This window comes from Pygoscelis adeliae, unplaced genomic scaffold (genome assembly GCF_000699105.1).
Source record: "Pygoscelis adeliae isolate BGI_AS28 unplaced genomic scaffold, ASM69910v1 Scaffold101, whole genome shotgun sequence".
Classification (NCBI taxonomy): Eukaryota; Metazoa; Chordata; class Aves; order Sphenisciformes; family Spheniscidae; genus Pygoscelis; species Pygoscelis adeliae.
The window spans coordinates 5,315,962-5,332,413 of NW_008824238.1; the positions used below are offsets into that span (position 1 = coordinate 5,315,962).

Genomic DNA, 16,452 nt, shown 5'->3' on the forward strand with positions numbered 1-16,452 from the left:
GCTTATATTCTGTTTTATGCGGATCAAAGTAGATGTTCACAGTGGTTTTGTAATCTGCAAATCTGTATTACAGCTGATATCAGCCCTTTAACCTTTCAAATGTCACAGATATGACTCCTATGTAGGGTAACACAAAGCTGTCAGGCTTGTACATGTTGAGTGAGCATGCACAGAATTTTAGCCTGAATTGGAATTTTTTGTTCAGCTCTGGTGAAAATAAGTGGCTAGAAATAGTCCTTATTTTTCCTACATTCCATCCAAACCATGTAATGGTTTGGAGCTGGGGGAGTCTTCACCTTAAGAAACCAAGTAGGGCACCTAAACAGCAGTTTATTGGCCTTCTAGAATAATCAAGGTAAGGACCATGAACCTATAGCCTGTTATCAGGAAAGGTGGAAAAGTGATGAGATATTGTACATTAGCTACTGTTTGTTTACTGATATTACAGGTCATCTGGGAACAGTCCATCTGCTTCATTTGGAGCCCCCTAATTCCATTACTCTTATTACCAGCACTTCAATAAGGAAGGAAGGTAGAGTTTAGGAACTCATTTTTAATATAACGGCATTTTAAGATATATGTAGGTGTATGTGGTTTTTTTCCAAGAGGTCTTCCATATGTATCTATAAATTTGTCCTTATAGAATAAATTTCCTACATGCTTATTTCTTTACAATGCTGAAATGAGTAAAAATCCTAAAACAATTAAAGCAGAAAGGAGTAGCCTTCTGGCCTAGCAGACTGAGGGAGAGAATTAGTACAGAATGGCTGTTAACATTGCCTGGAGACTTTTCTTTTTAATTTTTAGTATCACCTTTCAACTTCAGAAGAACAGTATCCTGTTCTGCAGTGCTCCTGGACTGCGCTCGATAGTGTGCTGGAGTTACCCAGTGGCTAACCTAAGAGTGCACAGTTACTGAGGAGAAGCCAGATTAGTGTACTTCTCTTTATCCCAAACACTTCTGAATGTTGAGAGTTCAGAATTCTAGGGCTGCATTGTGGAATTATTTTGTTATAGTCAGTAATAGTAATTGCTTTATAGTCATCCTGACAAATGATTTTGTTGCAGTTTGAAAGTAAATCTGCCTTAGATCCTTCATAAAAGTTTAAAAATATATTTGTTAAGGAATATAAAGAGAAAAGAATTCTCACTCTCATGAAAAGAGAATGAGAAAACATGGTTTTGGAATGCAGAAATGAATCTATAACATTTATTGAGCACTTTCATGAGATGATCCGAAAGCGCTGTATAAAACCGTGCTCTGCTTTTTCCAAGTTTCCAGTGATAATGCATTAAGAACATAGATACAGAATGTAAGACTTTCAGTTCTTCCTTCCATGTATCTAAATCAAAGCCATTTCTCACATCTGAATGAAACATAAACTTTAATTTGGATTAAGAACTTTAAACAACTTTATTTACAGAGAAGTGTGCAGCAGCTGTTTTAGTAATCAAATTCACGTTTCATATTTTCTGTGAACCTGTTACATCCTTAAGAATGTCATTGAATATCATCTGCACAATAAGTTAGTTATAGGAACAGTATTGATTCTCTAGATACCCCCATTTCTGGCATTATATCAGCATGTACTTCTTATGCCACACAAATAAATGTGTTTCTCTATGTGCTTATTTTCTAATGTTCAAAAATCAAAGTTTAAAATCATTTCAGAGCTCATAAAAAAGAGTCATAGTTTTATCAAGGTGAAGACATGCATAAAGCACAATGACAAAGTCACTGTTCATCAGCTGCTCCAAAATAGCTCTCTGTTTGCAGACATTTACCCTAACAAATGAGAGGTAAATCACCCTTTTTTCACTGAGAATTAGGCACCTTCAAATTACCTTGTTTTACCACAGTGTGAAGTGTGCACAGAGGCACTTGACCACAAACCAGTACTAACTGTGGTTTCTAATTGCTCGTTAGCAGCCTCTAGCCCCAGTATCAGCGTGCATGCTGCTATCCCACCTTGAATATGAGCTAATTTGAGATTGTCTTGGATTTGGGTGAAAAGTAGGATTGAATTGCAAAAAATACCATCCTAGTGTAAGTTCATGAATACACATTTTAGTTGCCTGATAATGTGTCCATGTGTTGCCCTAGGTCAGGTACAAGCCCAGGCACAAGCGTTCTACTACATTGTCATTTTTTCGTTTTGTAGGTAAAGATTTTTAAGGCACACAGAATGTTTAGCCTGGTTTTTACCTGTATCTAAAATCATTACGTTTTGCTGAATGTTACCCAGTGTGCTTCTACTCTCGTCTCTTTGTTCACTTAACATCCAGTTAGTAAGGGATATAACTACCATGATGTTAGAAAAATAGATCAGTGTTTGCCTGATCCCAGAAAAACCTCTGAGCAAGAACTTTATGCTAAATGTAATGGACGTTCCTAACGCAATGGGATTACAAGACTAGTCTTAATACTTCCTGGCACTACGTTTTAGGAAAATAACTTTCTTCCCTCCCCAAATGAAAGCTAATCGTATGGTTATATTTTTAACTACCTAAGTGTCTGACTTACTAGAAGCTGAAAGGGCAGTTTTTAAGCAGGACTGGAGTTTTTCTACTACAGCTTCTATATTGCACCTGTTCTAGTCACTCTTGGACTGTTCAGACTAATTTTGGCTTTTGCTATTTTAAGCCCTCGCAGGACACTAAAGTCTTATTTATGGTATTTGTCTTAAAGCATTAAATGTTCATTTCATAGGTGTCTACAAAACAGGTAGTAGTTTATTGCATAATAACCATGTGCTCCACAAATACTGTTTGATCATTTTTTAGTATATCAGGAAATTCTGCTTTGGGCTAAAAGTTCTCGTTATCAGAAGAGGAAACAAAATGCACATAGCAGGCCAAAGGAGATGAGATGTACTTCTTAGTATAAAGCTTAGACTCATTATCATAAACAGATAACACATTTTTCTTTGATCTTCATATAAAAAAGCCAACCCAGTTCTTAAGGTGTCACTTTGTTCTGTCTTTGTAGATGAGATTTCTTGATTCAGACCATAGCCCTTAGGTTTTTTAGCCTAATTTATCTAATGTTATGGTGGTGAGATTGTTATACCTAACCTGACTGACAGATGCATCAATAGAGAAGTCCCCTCCCCCAAGCTTAATTCTGTAAGACTGTGCACTAATGATACCGAGTTGCTGTTTGAGCTGCAGTCCCAACCTGCCATTCAGCCAAAAGCTGTCTTGCAGCTATCAGGATGCTGTTTCAGGATATATTTCAGGTAATGAATGAGTTCCTGGCTCCTGTGAAGTTCCCATAGGTCCAAATTTTTCGTCAATAGTAGTAAATCAACTTGATTTCTGTGGATGTTATTTTCAAATATGCAAAGCATTAGACAGCCAAATCCTGGTGAATTTTAATGGTATTAGGCAATGACCTCCTTCACAGTTCCTTGCAATTCCTGGTGCAGTATAACTGTAAAATCTTTAGGTGGGATCTCAAACTATAAAGGAGCTATTGACCTGATTTTGATCACACAGGGAGTCCCTATTAGAATCATAGAATGGTTTGGGTTGGAAGGGACATTTAAAGATCATCTGCTCCATCCCCCCGCCACATCTTTCACTAGATCAGGTTGCTCAAAGCCCTGTCCAACCTGACCTTGAACGCTTCCAATGATGGGGCATCCACAACTTCTCTGGGCAACCTGTTGCAGTGTCTCAGCACCAGAGAGAAAGATGCTGAATCCAAATCTTAGTGGAAATTAATAGTGTAATCACACTTCCTATAGAGAGATACGTAACATTAGCATGTATCTACTATTCTTGTTTGTCATGAGATTCTGAGATTTTTTTTGCAAAAGAAGAAGTCATTAAATGGAAAGTTCACTCTAAGGGCGTTGACACTGACATTCCAAAACGGCAAAACTGAGAGATTCTCAAAGTAGCTGTTGTTTCAAGTAAAACATGTTCTATTGCTCAAAGTCTTCCAATATGGCTTTCATGCATAAATCTCACAATTGCCAAATGCATTTGGTGGGAATCCTGATGGGAGCTTGGATTTCCTTCACAGTAGAAAAGCATAGAAGTACCCAAGCTAGCACAATTGTGACCGTGCCAGAAGGAGAAAGAAGAAATTAACCTTGAGTTACACACTACTACAGCAAGGCTGCTTACAGTGCTGTGGTCAGAAACGTAACCATCTGGAGTCATGCTTTCCTTTTATGGCTGTTCTCTGTCACCAAGTGTCTCGTATTCTTTGGCACATAGTGGCTCACTTCCAGTAAGAAGGAAGGAACATGGTTCCACTTCTGTTCTGTGACCCGACGGTTAAAACATACCACTGGTAAGTGGGAACTTGTTATGCAAAATCCCTTTGACTAAGGTGACCTTAAACCTAGTCTTCCATTTCCTGGTGAATATTTTATACATCCTGCCATTAAGCAAAATGCAAATGTTGCTGCCAATACCATTACCCCCATGGCAACATTAAACTAGCATCCCGATAGTCTCAGTCATTGTTTGAACTTGAGCACCTAGTCCCTCAGCATGTGAACAGATACCTCTGAATAGGTGCAAAGGGAGCTTTGTGGCCTTTATGGATAGAGGTGCTGATTGGGTTTAGACTCCCCAGAGATTTAAGGAGTACTTGACATAACATATTTTGTGACTCATTCAAGAACTTAGCAGTCCACATCTGGCCTGCCATCTTAACAACTGTGTAAAGGCGTGTTCTGGTAGAAAGTGTTTAATGAGACTGTTTCAGGATGAGAGCATGTGATATAATAACGACGCAAGTACTATTCAGTAGCTTCCCAGTTACACTGCTGCAGCAAATTAATAATAGCAAGTTCTTACACCTTAGCATTCCAGAAATGCTAATGTTAGCATTGTCATGAAGCATAATGAACTTCTGCAAGGCACGCCTCATGTGGAAAGTGAAAAAAATTATGTCATTTCTAACGAAATATATACCTTCTTATGCAAGCCAGTGATCCTTATGTAGCTCAGAAGATAGTTTTCTGCAGAGATTTTTTTGGGTGGCTTTTTTGTGATTTAGGAAAGTATTGTCTGAGTGAAGAGTTTTTCTGTTTCTACTTACAGTAAATGTGCAACCTTAAAATATAAGCGTATACAAATCTTTGTGAAAATATCTTGTAGTAAACCAAGTATGTTAAGAGAACAGAAGAATTGAGAATTTCCGTCTGTTCAGGACATTATTTCAAGTTGCTCATTAGAAAGCATCCATGTTTAAAAAAAATCATCTAAAATTGCTGAAAAGAATTAAAAACTTTGTTCTCTGGCTTCACAGAAAGACTTTTGATTAAGTTTTCTAACCAAGTTTACTTCTAGCTAGGAAGGGAAGGAGTATTTTGACTTTTCATTTCTTCAGTACATAGGTCTGTAAGATAAGTGTCAGAGTAAATCAAAACAAGTTTAATTTTGCAGGTGTAAAATTGTTTTTTAATCTGTAATGGAAACATTGCTAGGTATGTTAGTGCAATGGTAAGTAACTTTTTTTTTTCCCCTTTGGTTATCAAAAAAAAGGGTATTCTTTTCATAAAACACACTGCCATGACTGTTTTGAAATGGGTTGGAATTAGAGAAGGAACCTACTGTAAGGATGAAGAGCAGCACTCCGGCTTTCCTAAAGTAGTTCAAGTTCTTTGTTTTGCTTTATTTTAAGCTGATAATGGTTTTGTGTTGATGGGTTTGTTTTCATTTGTTTATGCAGTCATATTTGTCAGATGGTTTAATCTCAGTGTAATGAAGAACAGTGTAATAATATACTCTCACCTATATTTATCCAGCCCGTTTTCACACATCATATTTGGCTCACCTGAATACGACAGGTGATGTTGTATGGCTATGGCTGTGTTTCAGGAGCAGAGTCCGTATCTTTAATATTTAGGTAATCTTTCAGAGCAAGGTCAAAACAGGTAGAAAGGATAAAGTCAGGTCACGTTCATTGCTGTGCACTGTGTGGAAGGTTGCATTAATTCTGATATCTTTATTTTATTTTCAGGGCCCTAACTCAGTCATGATCGCCCTGGTAATGCTGTTGAATATTGGTTTAGCCATTCTTTTTGTCCATTTTCTAACTTGATTGGAATTAGGAAAGGTAAGAAAGGTCTTGTTTTCATATAAAATCACCATATCCACCCCACCTCAAACGATAAAGATTTAATTTCTTTGCACACTTTTTATGTTCCCTACTTTAATTTTAGCTATGCCTGAATGTGATTCAACATAGTTATTTAATAATGTAACTGTTTTGACCCTTCAGTGAAGTCATGACAACTAGTGGTGTTAGCCCACAGTTCTCTGCAGTTGTGTCATCAGCCTTTTAAATGGCACCTGTCATACTCAGACACAGGGAAGGAGGCTTGGAATTAGGATGGGACGCAAGAGAGATGAAACTTGGAAAATTCAGCCAGGGGCCCAGATCAGTTTCTCTGCTGATGGCTCGTGGCTTTGGGGTCTTCTGAAAGCTGAAGCAAGCAGCCATGTTGGAAAACAAACAAAATAATCTGCTGAAGCAGCCCCGCCAGTGAAGTGCGTTGGCTTCTCCATCTGTTCCAGCAGAGTGTGACTAAACTGGAAAAGTACGGAGCTGCACTTTTTGTTGATGGAAGCTAACAGCTGCCTTACTATTTTACCGTCTGATGTTTTTAGTGGGGAGATGGGAAAACGACTGCCAGAGGAATGTGGTCAGAGGATTCTGTTGCTGTGGAAGTGATTCCAGCGTTCACTCCTATCTCATTAGAAGAAATAGTTAGCAGCATCAGTCACCAGTCTTATTCCATTACCTGCTGCTTTTAACATCTCCTGCAGTGTTCTGGGAGATCGAATTTCATTTGCCTGTGCATGATTCTGTTCATTCGTTGTTTATGAAATTTGATGTATAGCCGTAACGTAGTGTCTAATCCAACCCGAAGAAAGCTACCAGTTCTGCCTAGCAGCAGAAGCAGAAAATGAAATATCTTTTTCTAATCCGGAGACAAAATTCTTCAATTCATTTTCCTAAACCTGAAGAGCTGTTTTGCTTTAAGGTTTAGTTAAGTAATACACCATTACTGCAAATTTTTAAGATGTTGATACCTTCCTAAAAGTGCTCAAATGCTTATGCCAATAGCAAGCGAAACTTTTCATAATAAAAGAATAAGAATCTTAAGTTGATATCTGCACATTCTAAACAGGAGGTGGAATATCGGAGTAAGCCAAGAAAGATGAGATACAGGGTTTGCATGTTGACTTTTTTTTTTCTTCCTTTTTTTTTTTTAATTCTGGTGCTGTGGTAATTGGTGATTTGAATTACTATGTTTCAACACTGAGGTATTTTGCCAGCGGTTAAAATAAAGTCTTGTCTGAGTGCACATTGATGCCAATGACAGTTAAGCTAGCTAATGCTCATTATCATAATTTTAAAATACTAGATTTGTGTTGAATACATTCAGGTAGAGCGTTTAGAAATGTTAAGTGATTGTTTATCGATTTGATGCCTTCAGTGTCTTTAAAGTCCATTTATAATTTTACCTCAGCATTAAAAACGCCTCAAAATTTTTCATTTGGAAAGTTTGTCTTAAGTAGTTTCACAGCCCTTTGTTCAAATGATGTGATCATGTTTCTTTTTATGTGCCATTATACTGTAATTATTGTACCCTATATTAATCAAAAGCATGCTTATTGACTGAAAATATGTGGTGTGATCATTTGGCAAGTAAATATTTTCATTTAAAGCTACAAAAAGCAAAGGGCTTGTATTATGGTTTATTTTATCTCTATTAGAAAATCTTTCATGCAATATAGTTTTTGAACCTGTTTGTAAACTTTCTAAGTGTTTGCATGGTTTAATGGGCGACATTCTTACAAAGTACCTTAGCTATCTTTTGATGCAGCATATTGAAGTAACGTAGGTGTGGACTGAATATTGTGCAGCAAAGCAGCTCCGAGCAGGGCAGTAACACCATGGTGTTTTTTACAGAAGTATGTTGAGAATCCTGTGTTTTGACCAGTGTGGATAAAGAAGAAAGCAGAAAGAGAGCAAATGAAAATAAAACTTGTATATTTATTTTTTAAAAAAGTTTAAATTGTGTTTTAAATTTAGGAAAGTAATTTTTAAATAAGAACGAAATTTTAGAAGTTACTGTGTAAGCCTTGACATAATGGACGAAATGTTCCATCCAACAGTGAAATCACCCCCGTCTCCTTACATGGAGAGGTAATTTTGTAACTGACGTATTTAATTCCTATTAAATGTTTATTTAAAATACTTTATGCTCTGGAAATAATGGGTAACAAAGCTTATGAAAATGTTTATAAATTTAAGTAAGCATGTTAGTACCATTTATAAATATGTATGATTTATAAGCTTTTTTAAAACAAAGCTCAAACAAATCGTTGGTATTTTTCTAAAATGTGCACAGCTGTATTTTACATGAAAGGCTATTTATAATTGGTTGTTATACTGTACACTACATTTTGGACAGCACAATGAAGCCTGCCAATGTACTTAATAATGTCATTTTGTCTATTTAAAGTTTCTTGCTGTCAAAGAACAAACTCTTTATCTATGAGTTTCTCTATTTATAATTCTTGACCCAAAATGTACAATGTACAGTTTTCACAACTGTATTTGCTCTAATAAAAATAAGTTGGTTATTAATAGAGTTTCAGACTAGTTTTTCCTGTTTATGAATTACTTTGTTCACTCTCTGGAAACAGTTTTCCTAACAAATTCAATAAATGAAGAGCGAAGCAGGAAAATGGGTGAAGTCCTGGCCCCTTTGAAATCATTGTGAGTTACTGTTTTTAAAAAAATTATTCTGGGAAACAATTCAAAATTTAAAAAGAGGCAAGTTTCCTTATGTGTCTTCTTTTACCTGCTGATGCAGGATTTTTGTATCTTTATAAATTTAGTATCTTAAATTATACTCCCACTACAGGGATGGTTTAATCAATCTTGTTTTAATCACTGAGTGACTGGCCCATTAACAGCTGTTCCTGTAAGTGAATCAACAACTTTTTTAGACTTCCCTCCTTCTCAAGGTCTTCATAGGTTCAAAATTAACATGAAGTTTGTGAGCCAATATTCTACACAAAGAAAATTCACCATTACAGCTGTCTTAAAGCTACCACATTCGCTGAACAAGTAAATCCGCTGAGAATTTTATTTTCTGTGATTCCAGTTCAGATTACTAGCCAACTGTACTGAAATCCTAATGTTTAGTTGAAAAGGAGAGCAAGTGTTCTTAGTAGCTCCTATTTAATGGAAACATATTTTTAGCAAGTAATTGTTACTGTCTTACTCTTAAAATAATTCTACCTGCGTGAAGCTTAACTTTAAGAATTTGTGTTTTCTACACAATAACCCACTCCGTAAAGAAAATTTTTGGCTCTTCAAGTAGAGAAAAATACATTCTCAAGAAAAATAAACAGAAATAACTGTAATGCCAGAAAATTTTAAAGTCAAGTTCACTGAGACAGCTCTTCTCTGACATTTTGTGATCCACGTTGTGTAACATGTTCAATAATGAAAGTAAATTTGACGTATTTCTTAAGTTCTACGAATGTGATAGTATACCCGGGCATATATAAATCTTAATAGCAACAAGCAAAGGATTTGCTGAGAAAAAGAAGAAAAAAAAGTTTTCATAATCAGCTGAGAAATATGACAGCTTTCCCTGTCCATCAGTGTTCATAATTCTCAAAAATCAACATGTACGTAGAAATACAATATTTTTTCTATGGTGTCTGAAAGCAGATGGACATTTCTCCTCTGAGATGTTTTTACCAGTGGTTTATATCAGTTGTAAACTTACAAATGGGTTTACGTGGGTATGCATCTGCTATGCCCAAGGGGAAGAAAAAACCAACATGGACACAAAATGCAACTTAATGCTCCAAGATTTGCTCTAGCACGGAAAATTCTACCCCACTTCAGTGCAAGGAAATTTTTTCCCAGGCAAAGTAGTTTCTCCTGGCACGGTTGTGTGTTTGCCCACAGATGCCAGTAGGCAGTGAGCTCTCACCTTTGAATTTGAGGTCTGGTTTCTTGGGCAACTCCATTTATCTGATTAAACAATATATATGGCGTACACAGAAAAACAGCAAATAAATAATGTTGAGGTGCCAAAGGCTGAAGAAAAAAAAATCATGTTATCATTGCTTTTTAGTGTATCTAGTCCTTTCTTTACTTAGTATGTATATAGTCCTTACTTTACCTTCCCATCAGAAAAGCAGTAAGGAGCACAAAGAGTGTAGAATCTTTTCCATTTGTGTTCCAAAGGCAGGGATTCAGCTTGAAAGCAGAAATTTCATGGCGTATGACTACAACTCGCCTTTCAGATACAGACGTATGTTAAAAAAATTGTTAATACAACTGAGTGCTGACTTTAAAAGGAGTAAACGCCTCTTTACGAGCATTTGATTAAAAGTCTTGAAATAGTCATTTACTTAACTTTTAATGACACATTACATATCTATTAAAAGCTCTATTAAGATACAGTTACACAATACTAAAAGATTCTGACAATAATGTGGATGCAACGATAAAAACGTGCAGAAATTCACTACATATTGAGCTACAGTAACATTCTTATTTAGTTGTTATTAATAAAACACGGTTGTGAATTATATCTAAATGGTTTTACTCATAGCTCATTTGAACCGTTTAGTCAGGGGAGACAGTTCTACCTACCGTTCTCCTATGGAAATGTAATTCAGTAAACAAAGCAGATGAAGGGACGGGAAATGGAATAAGCCTTTCAAATGAAGTAGTCTTCTCATTCTCTCATTTAATATTCACAGAAACAGGAAAAAATAGAAATTATGTTAAGTCTGAGCAAGAAGCTGTGTATGGCAACATGCTGTAGCTGAGCCATCTACAGTATCCATCTCATGTTTTTTCCTACTGGACGCAGAAAGTGCAAAATAAGAGACATTACACCTCCTACCATTGTAGGAGGTAAATATAATTTCCATACACAACATCTTTAAGAAAAACTGTCTATAATGTCAATGGCTTTTAGACTGGGGGGAAAAGCAAAACCTTCATCTGTCTAAACAGTTATGTTGTGACCATCGCTGTAACAGCTGAACAAATCCCTCCCCCCATAAAACCAATAGCAAAAATGAAGCTGGTAACAGAATTTGTTAAAATCTCTCATGTTTCTTCCTTCTGTTTGCTAGAAAGAGGGAACAGACAGGGCTTTTTTAATCTGGTAAGCTGAATTTCATCATGTCATGTGTTTGTTTCAGCTAATGTTTTTCACAATCACTTGGGACTGTTGATCTAGGAGATTTTAGGTGCAAACTGGCAGTATATTGAGTGCCATTTCTCCAAGAGGAAGGTTTTGAATTTTTTTCAGTGATGGAAAAGAACAGGCTTTGCCTTATCACCCGTGAAATGGTTTTGGTTGTACTTTTTTCTGTGCTTCCAGTATTTTTTTAATTACCTTTTTTCCTCCACTGCCCACCCCCCCCCCAACTCTAGCAAATTCAACTCGCTCTCCTTTTCCCCACACAAAGCTATTTGCGCCCACACTTCAGCCACTTACTCCATTAACTCATGCTTTTTCTGTTGGGCATACTTGTTTAAGCAACGAGTTTAGCTCATTATGGCTATGGAAGCCATCTCTCTTGCAGTTTGTCCTACACTGAATTGCATGTGTCATGTCACAATTTTCATTTGGTCCAGTTTTCTGCATACTGTTGATGCTGATTTATGCAACTGTATTGTAATTTCAAATCTATACTCACCGTCTCCAATATCAGGACAGTGATTTAAACACAGTATGTGGGAATTGAAGAGGAAAGAAAATGACTGAAAACTCTATGCACCGAGATTTCTAATGGCTCTTCGTAATTCGTGGAAACCAATGTAATGCTGTCATCGCTGAGGAAAAAATCTGGTATCAGCTGGGTTATGGACTCCACTATGAATGTCCACAGTAAGACTGTGAGAAAGACTGGCCAAAAGAAAAGCTGCTACTGAAAAAGCTGTAGCTGAAGCTGATCTCAACTCAGAAAACCAAGGAGTCCTGTTGAGGGTTGTGATTTACTGGGACGGTGTCGTATGATGATTTCCAGACTTGATATACAAACATGTGGATTGTTAGATGGAATAAAATACACCCTGTGTTGGAAATTTTGTTTTGCTCACTTGCCTGAGCTTTCATATGTCTCCCTCCATGTCTTATACTGATTAATCAGACAGCTCTATGGAAATTGAAGCACAGACATTTAGACGAGGACTAGGTTTTGCTTTCATAAGTGGCTTCAATGTTAATTAAGGAAAGAGCAATAAATGACAGAGAGGTGAATTATAGGCTATAAGCTATAGGTTTTAAACTCTGCGCTTTTTTTATGCTGATTTATCCAAATTGGAAGAAAACGCAGAATATAGTCAAAGAGTAGAGTTCCAGGTGTTATCTTTCACAGTAATAATTTGTATGGTAATCCATGACAGTACCTGAATTCCTTTGAGATCAATACATGAATTTGAGAGAGAAGACATGTCTTTCTGGTATTTCCGAATTGTGGTTCACTGTATAGCGGCTTGGCAGAGACACTGTATTAGACCACAAAAGACAGATGTTGACCAAGATTTTTGAGAATGGTTGCCTGTATTTAAAGGTTTTGGTCTACACTTAATGACCTAAGTTTAAAAACTTTCCAGCTCCTGAACACCTCACCGTTACTATTCAAAGACATTTGTGGGGAGGGGAAGGAGGGAAGTGGGAGGAAATCAGGTATTATGCTGAAAACTGCAGCCTATGAAAATGCTATATCTGGCCTACAAATATGCCAAAGGTTGAAAGCATTTAGATCTGGATTTTGGATCAGCCATTGGAGCTACAGGCTCGTAAGTGTGGGATTTCAGTCAGAATCCAAATCTGGGTCTGATTCCAAGGGCACACAGCTGAAATGCTTGAACTGGGAGTGCTTTTAAGGAGTTAATTAAAATCAGGCTGCAGTAACTCTGGGTTAATTAAACCATTGCATTCTGTACTTCTGGAACAGTGTCATTAACTGTATTTAACATTGCAATTTTACCATATTCAGGACATGTTCCACAGAATACCTCTTAAAGTATCATAATTTAAGATAATGGTGCTTAATTACTTATCCATTTTTAGCTACAAAGTACTTTTATCATGTAATACCGCCCAGTCTTCAAAAATATTGTAAACTGCCTTCCATTTTAATTACGACAGTTCTAGATTTTGTTTAGGCCACTGATGAGAAAGTCACGAAAGGATGGGATCAGCTACCATGGAAACGATGAAAGCAGAAGAGCACCAGCAGCATTTCAACAGGGGCTAGGACTGAAAAAGACATTCTGCAAAGAGAAGGTAATTGAAAGACATTTACATCACAGCGGCTGGCTTCCGTGCATTCTTGCCAACCACGGCAACACATTCCTGGCATAGATTGCAACAAGCCTCCACATGCACCCATGACATACAGCAGAACAGGCATTGTCAGAAGGATTGGAAACGAATATTTAAGAACAAGGAGGTATAGACATGTTAAAATCGAAACCAGAAGGGAGTAGAAAGTATGGGGAAAGGGAAAAAAGTGAGGGGAAAGGAGAAGCCATGGGGCACCTATATGTGTTAAAGAGAGGGGAAAGGACTGTTTATGGAGACAAAAAATACAAAGAAAATGGACAATATCAGACACAGAGGAGAGTGAAATTTGTTAGATAGGAATATGAAGAGAGTGGAAGACTGAGTAGTAACCGTCCTCAGTACACAAACAGCTGCTCTAGAAAGCTGCTTTCTGGGCCCACGGGGATTAAGACAAAAACAGATGGACTTAAACTGCATGAAAATGGAGATTCAAGTTAGGCATAAAGAAAAATTCTCTAATTGTAAGAATAATATCTTTGAATTAGATTACTATGGAAACAGTAGGATTCAATATTTTTACCCTGGACAAGATTACAGATTGAAAGATTGCTGAGTGTCCCTTACGGCCTATTTTCTGTGATTCTGTGCTAATGATTACGGAATCTGGGCATTAGGCAGAGATGTGATGGGAAGGAGCTGGGGGACTGGGGAACGAGCCCTTCTTTACAGGAACACATAAATTACACAGGGGGAAGAGAAACTTAAAGGAGGGTGTACTGCAAAAATAAGGTAGGAGGTCGTTAGGACAAGACAGATGGTAGGAAGAAGAAAATGTGGGCAGTAGAGAGTCAAGAAGAATGTGGGGATTTTGACTGAAGGCCGCATGAGCAGAGGGGATAATTGGCCAAAACCCACAAATGCTAAAATGAAGAGGGTGTGTCGTGCAGGAAGGAGTACAAGCAAGAAGTGGGCTGGGAAGCTTCAGGCAGTCCTGCAAGAACACCACGCTGAAGCACAGCAAAGAAGGCTTACGAGCCCAAAGAAGACCCAGGAAGCAACACCAACGAAGCATCAGGTCTTCAACGACAGCACAGGTGTCCATCTCCTTCATTTTCTCAGCTGAAGATATTCAGTGGACTTTCATACAATTTTTAAATTGTGGGAATAATTGAAGTTATCAGGAGGCCTCCTTTTATTAAATGTTCAGGAAAATGCATGTCCAAAGGCTGGCTTGAGTTCCACTGAAAGAAGTCAATGATGCAGACATGGTAGCAGTACATTTTATTGACTTTTTGCTTAAAACTGCTCTAAGAAAAATACTTTATACAATGGGATTTTCCTGCTATTAATAAAGGTGTGATAAAACAAGAAAAAAATTAAACAACCATATAATCATACAAGCTCCCCATTGGAAAGAACGTTAACGCAAATTTGCAGGCTTACTTCTGTGTGAGCACCTCCTAAGACTACAGAAACGTTGTTGGTATTTACACTGATTCGCTGCTGTACCAAATGTTGCATATGCTCTATAGACCGGTGTTGTGAGTCACGCAAGAAATTCTGTAACATTTGGAAATACATTCAGTCATCTGCATGCTACAGAAATATTGCTAACAGATTCTTCACTTTCTTTTATCTCTACAGTCTTTATCATCCTTGTTAAGTGTTATTTTCATGCAACTTCCTCAGGGGGAGGTGACTCAGCTGGAGAGTAAACTATAGTGCTCCACTGGCACCAATGGCCATATGTGCTGGTAATCAGGTACTGCCATCCCCTCATCCTTGACAAAGCTATCATCTATCGCATGGGGTTTTAATTGCATCCAGAGTACTACTCTGTACTACGTACTAGTGCAAATGTTAACATGAACAGAGTGAATGGCTACAAACGTGACCAGTAAAAGGCACGATCATACATACAGCCCTCCTTCCAACCAAATGTCAGTTCTCCAAAGCATCAGCATTCCCTCTCTGACCATGCACCTTTCAGCCTGTCTCCTGCCTGACCACGCTGAGAGGAAAGATGAGCTTTTCCCTAAAGGTGACGAAACCCAGGGTCGAGGACAACTTCTAGCCAAGGACTCCTTCCAGTAAACCAGACTTCACTCAATCTCCTCTGATTTATCTGAGTGCTAACCAGTTTGTGCCAGGTCCCCAAAAGGCTATGTGGGCACCTGCACACCTTTGAGGGTTTGGGGCTTCATCCAAGCCCCACTTCTTCATGGAAGGCGGGGGAGGGGGGGGTGGGTTAGGGTTTGGGGGTTTTTTTACACACGCACACACGTGTGCGCACGCTGTTGTCTAGTGTCTTTTCTTCTCAGACAGAAAGAAACAGCAGTTTCACAATTTCCTGCCAGTAACTGTGGCCATTTCTCTCAATCAAGCAGCCTGAAGGCAGCAAAGACATTTCAGAGACTCCACGTGGACATGTGAGCTTCGTCCTTTACCCAGGAGCCTGAGCACTTCTCTAGTCCATTGCTGCCAGATACGTAAAAATACTGGATGCATAGAGCATATAGCCAGCTGTGAAGTCTGTCATTAATGCTTCTGGCCACTTTTACAAACACTTTTTTATTTTAAGCATCAGAGTGTTTTTAATAGTTGTTTAAATTGCAAGTCTGTAGTGACTGACACAAAAAATAAAAGGATGGCTTCAGCTGCCAGAGAAACAGACTGCTAAGTGTTCAGATATGTGAGATGTCGTCTTACGAAGACAAAAATAAAGGAAAAACATTTTCAATTCACCTTGTGACTACTAGCTAATTGGCTGACATTTCAAAACCCTGTGTTCACCCATCTCACATTCTTCACACTAAAATGAGAGATACTGAAAACACTGAAGAAAACGTATTTTCAGGCACAGGAAGAAGCATTATCTGAATTTATTTTGGATGGAAATGACAAGAGCCTTTAGGTGACATTTATGAGTCAGAGAACCTCAAAGACCGTTTGTACACAGTCATATTATATCCACTGAAGCCAAGCCTGCGTCTCAAAGGCTGGCTAGACAGGCTGCACACAAATACCCTACTGAGGACACGCTCTGTGTGGTGACAAGGCTTCTTTCAGTTCACTGTTCGGACAACATTACAGCTGCCAGCTGACTGTAGATACGAGCTTTAGGGTAGAGAACTTGGGA

At 37.9% G+C, this 16,452-nt stretch overlaps 1 protein-coding gene across 4 annotated transcripts in view; it reads left to right on the forward strand.

Moving 5' to 3' along the window:
- JPH1 (junctophilin 1) overlaps positions 1-8,628 on the forward strand; it is an 81,156-nt gene extending 72,528 nt beyond the window's left edge. Inside the window, exons 4-5 of one of the 4 annotated variants that reach the window (XM_009335019.1) lie at positions 5,984-6,079; positions 6,186-8,628. In XM_009335019.1, coding sequence (XP_009333294.1) covers positions 5,984-6,064 — 81 coding nt within the window. In that variant the 3' untranslated portion in view covers positions 6,065-6,079; positions 6,186-8,628. The remainder of the gene's footprint in view (positions 1-5,983; positions 6,080-6,185) is intronic. The other 3 variants (XM_009335018.1, XM_009335020.1, XM_009335021.1) reach the window with 3 other exon arrangements.
- Positions 8,629-16,452: the final 7,824 nt, after the last annotated feature.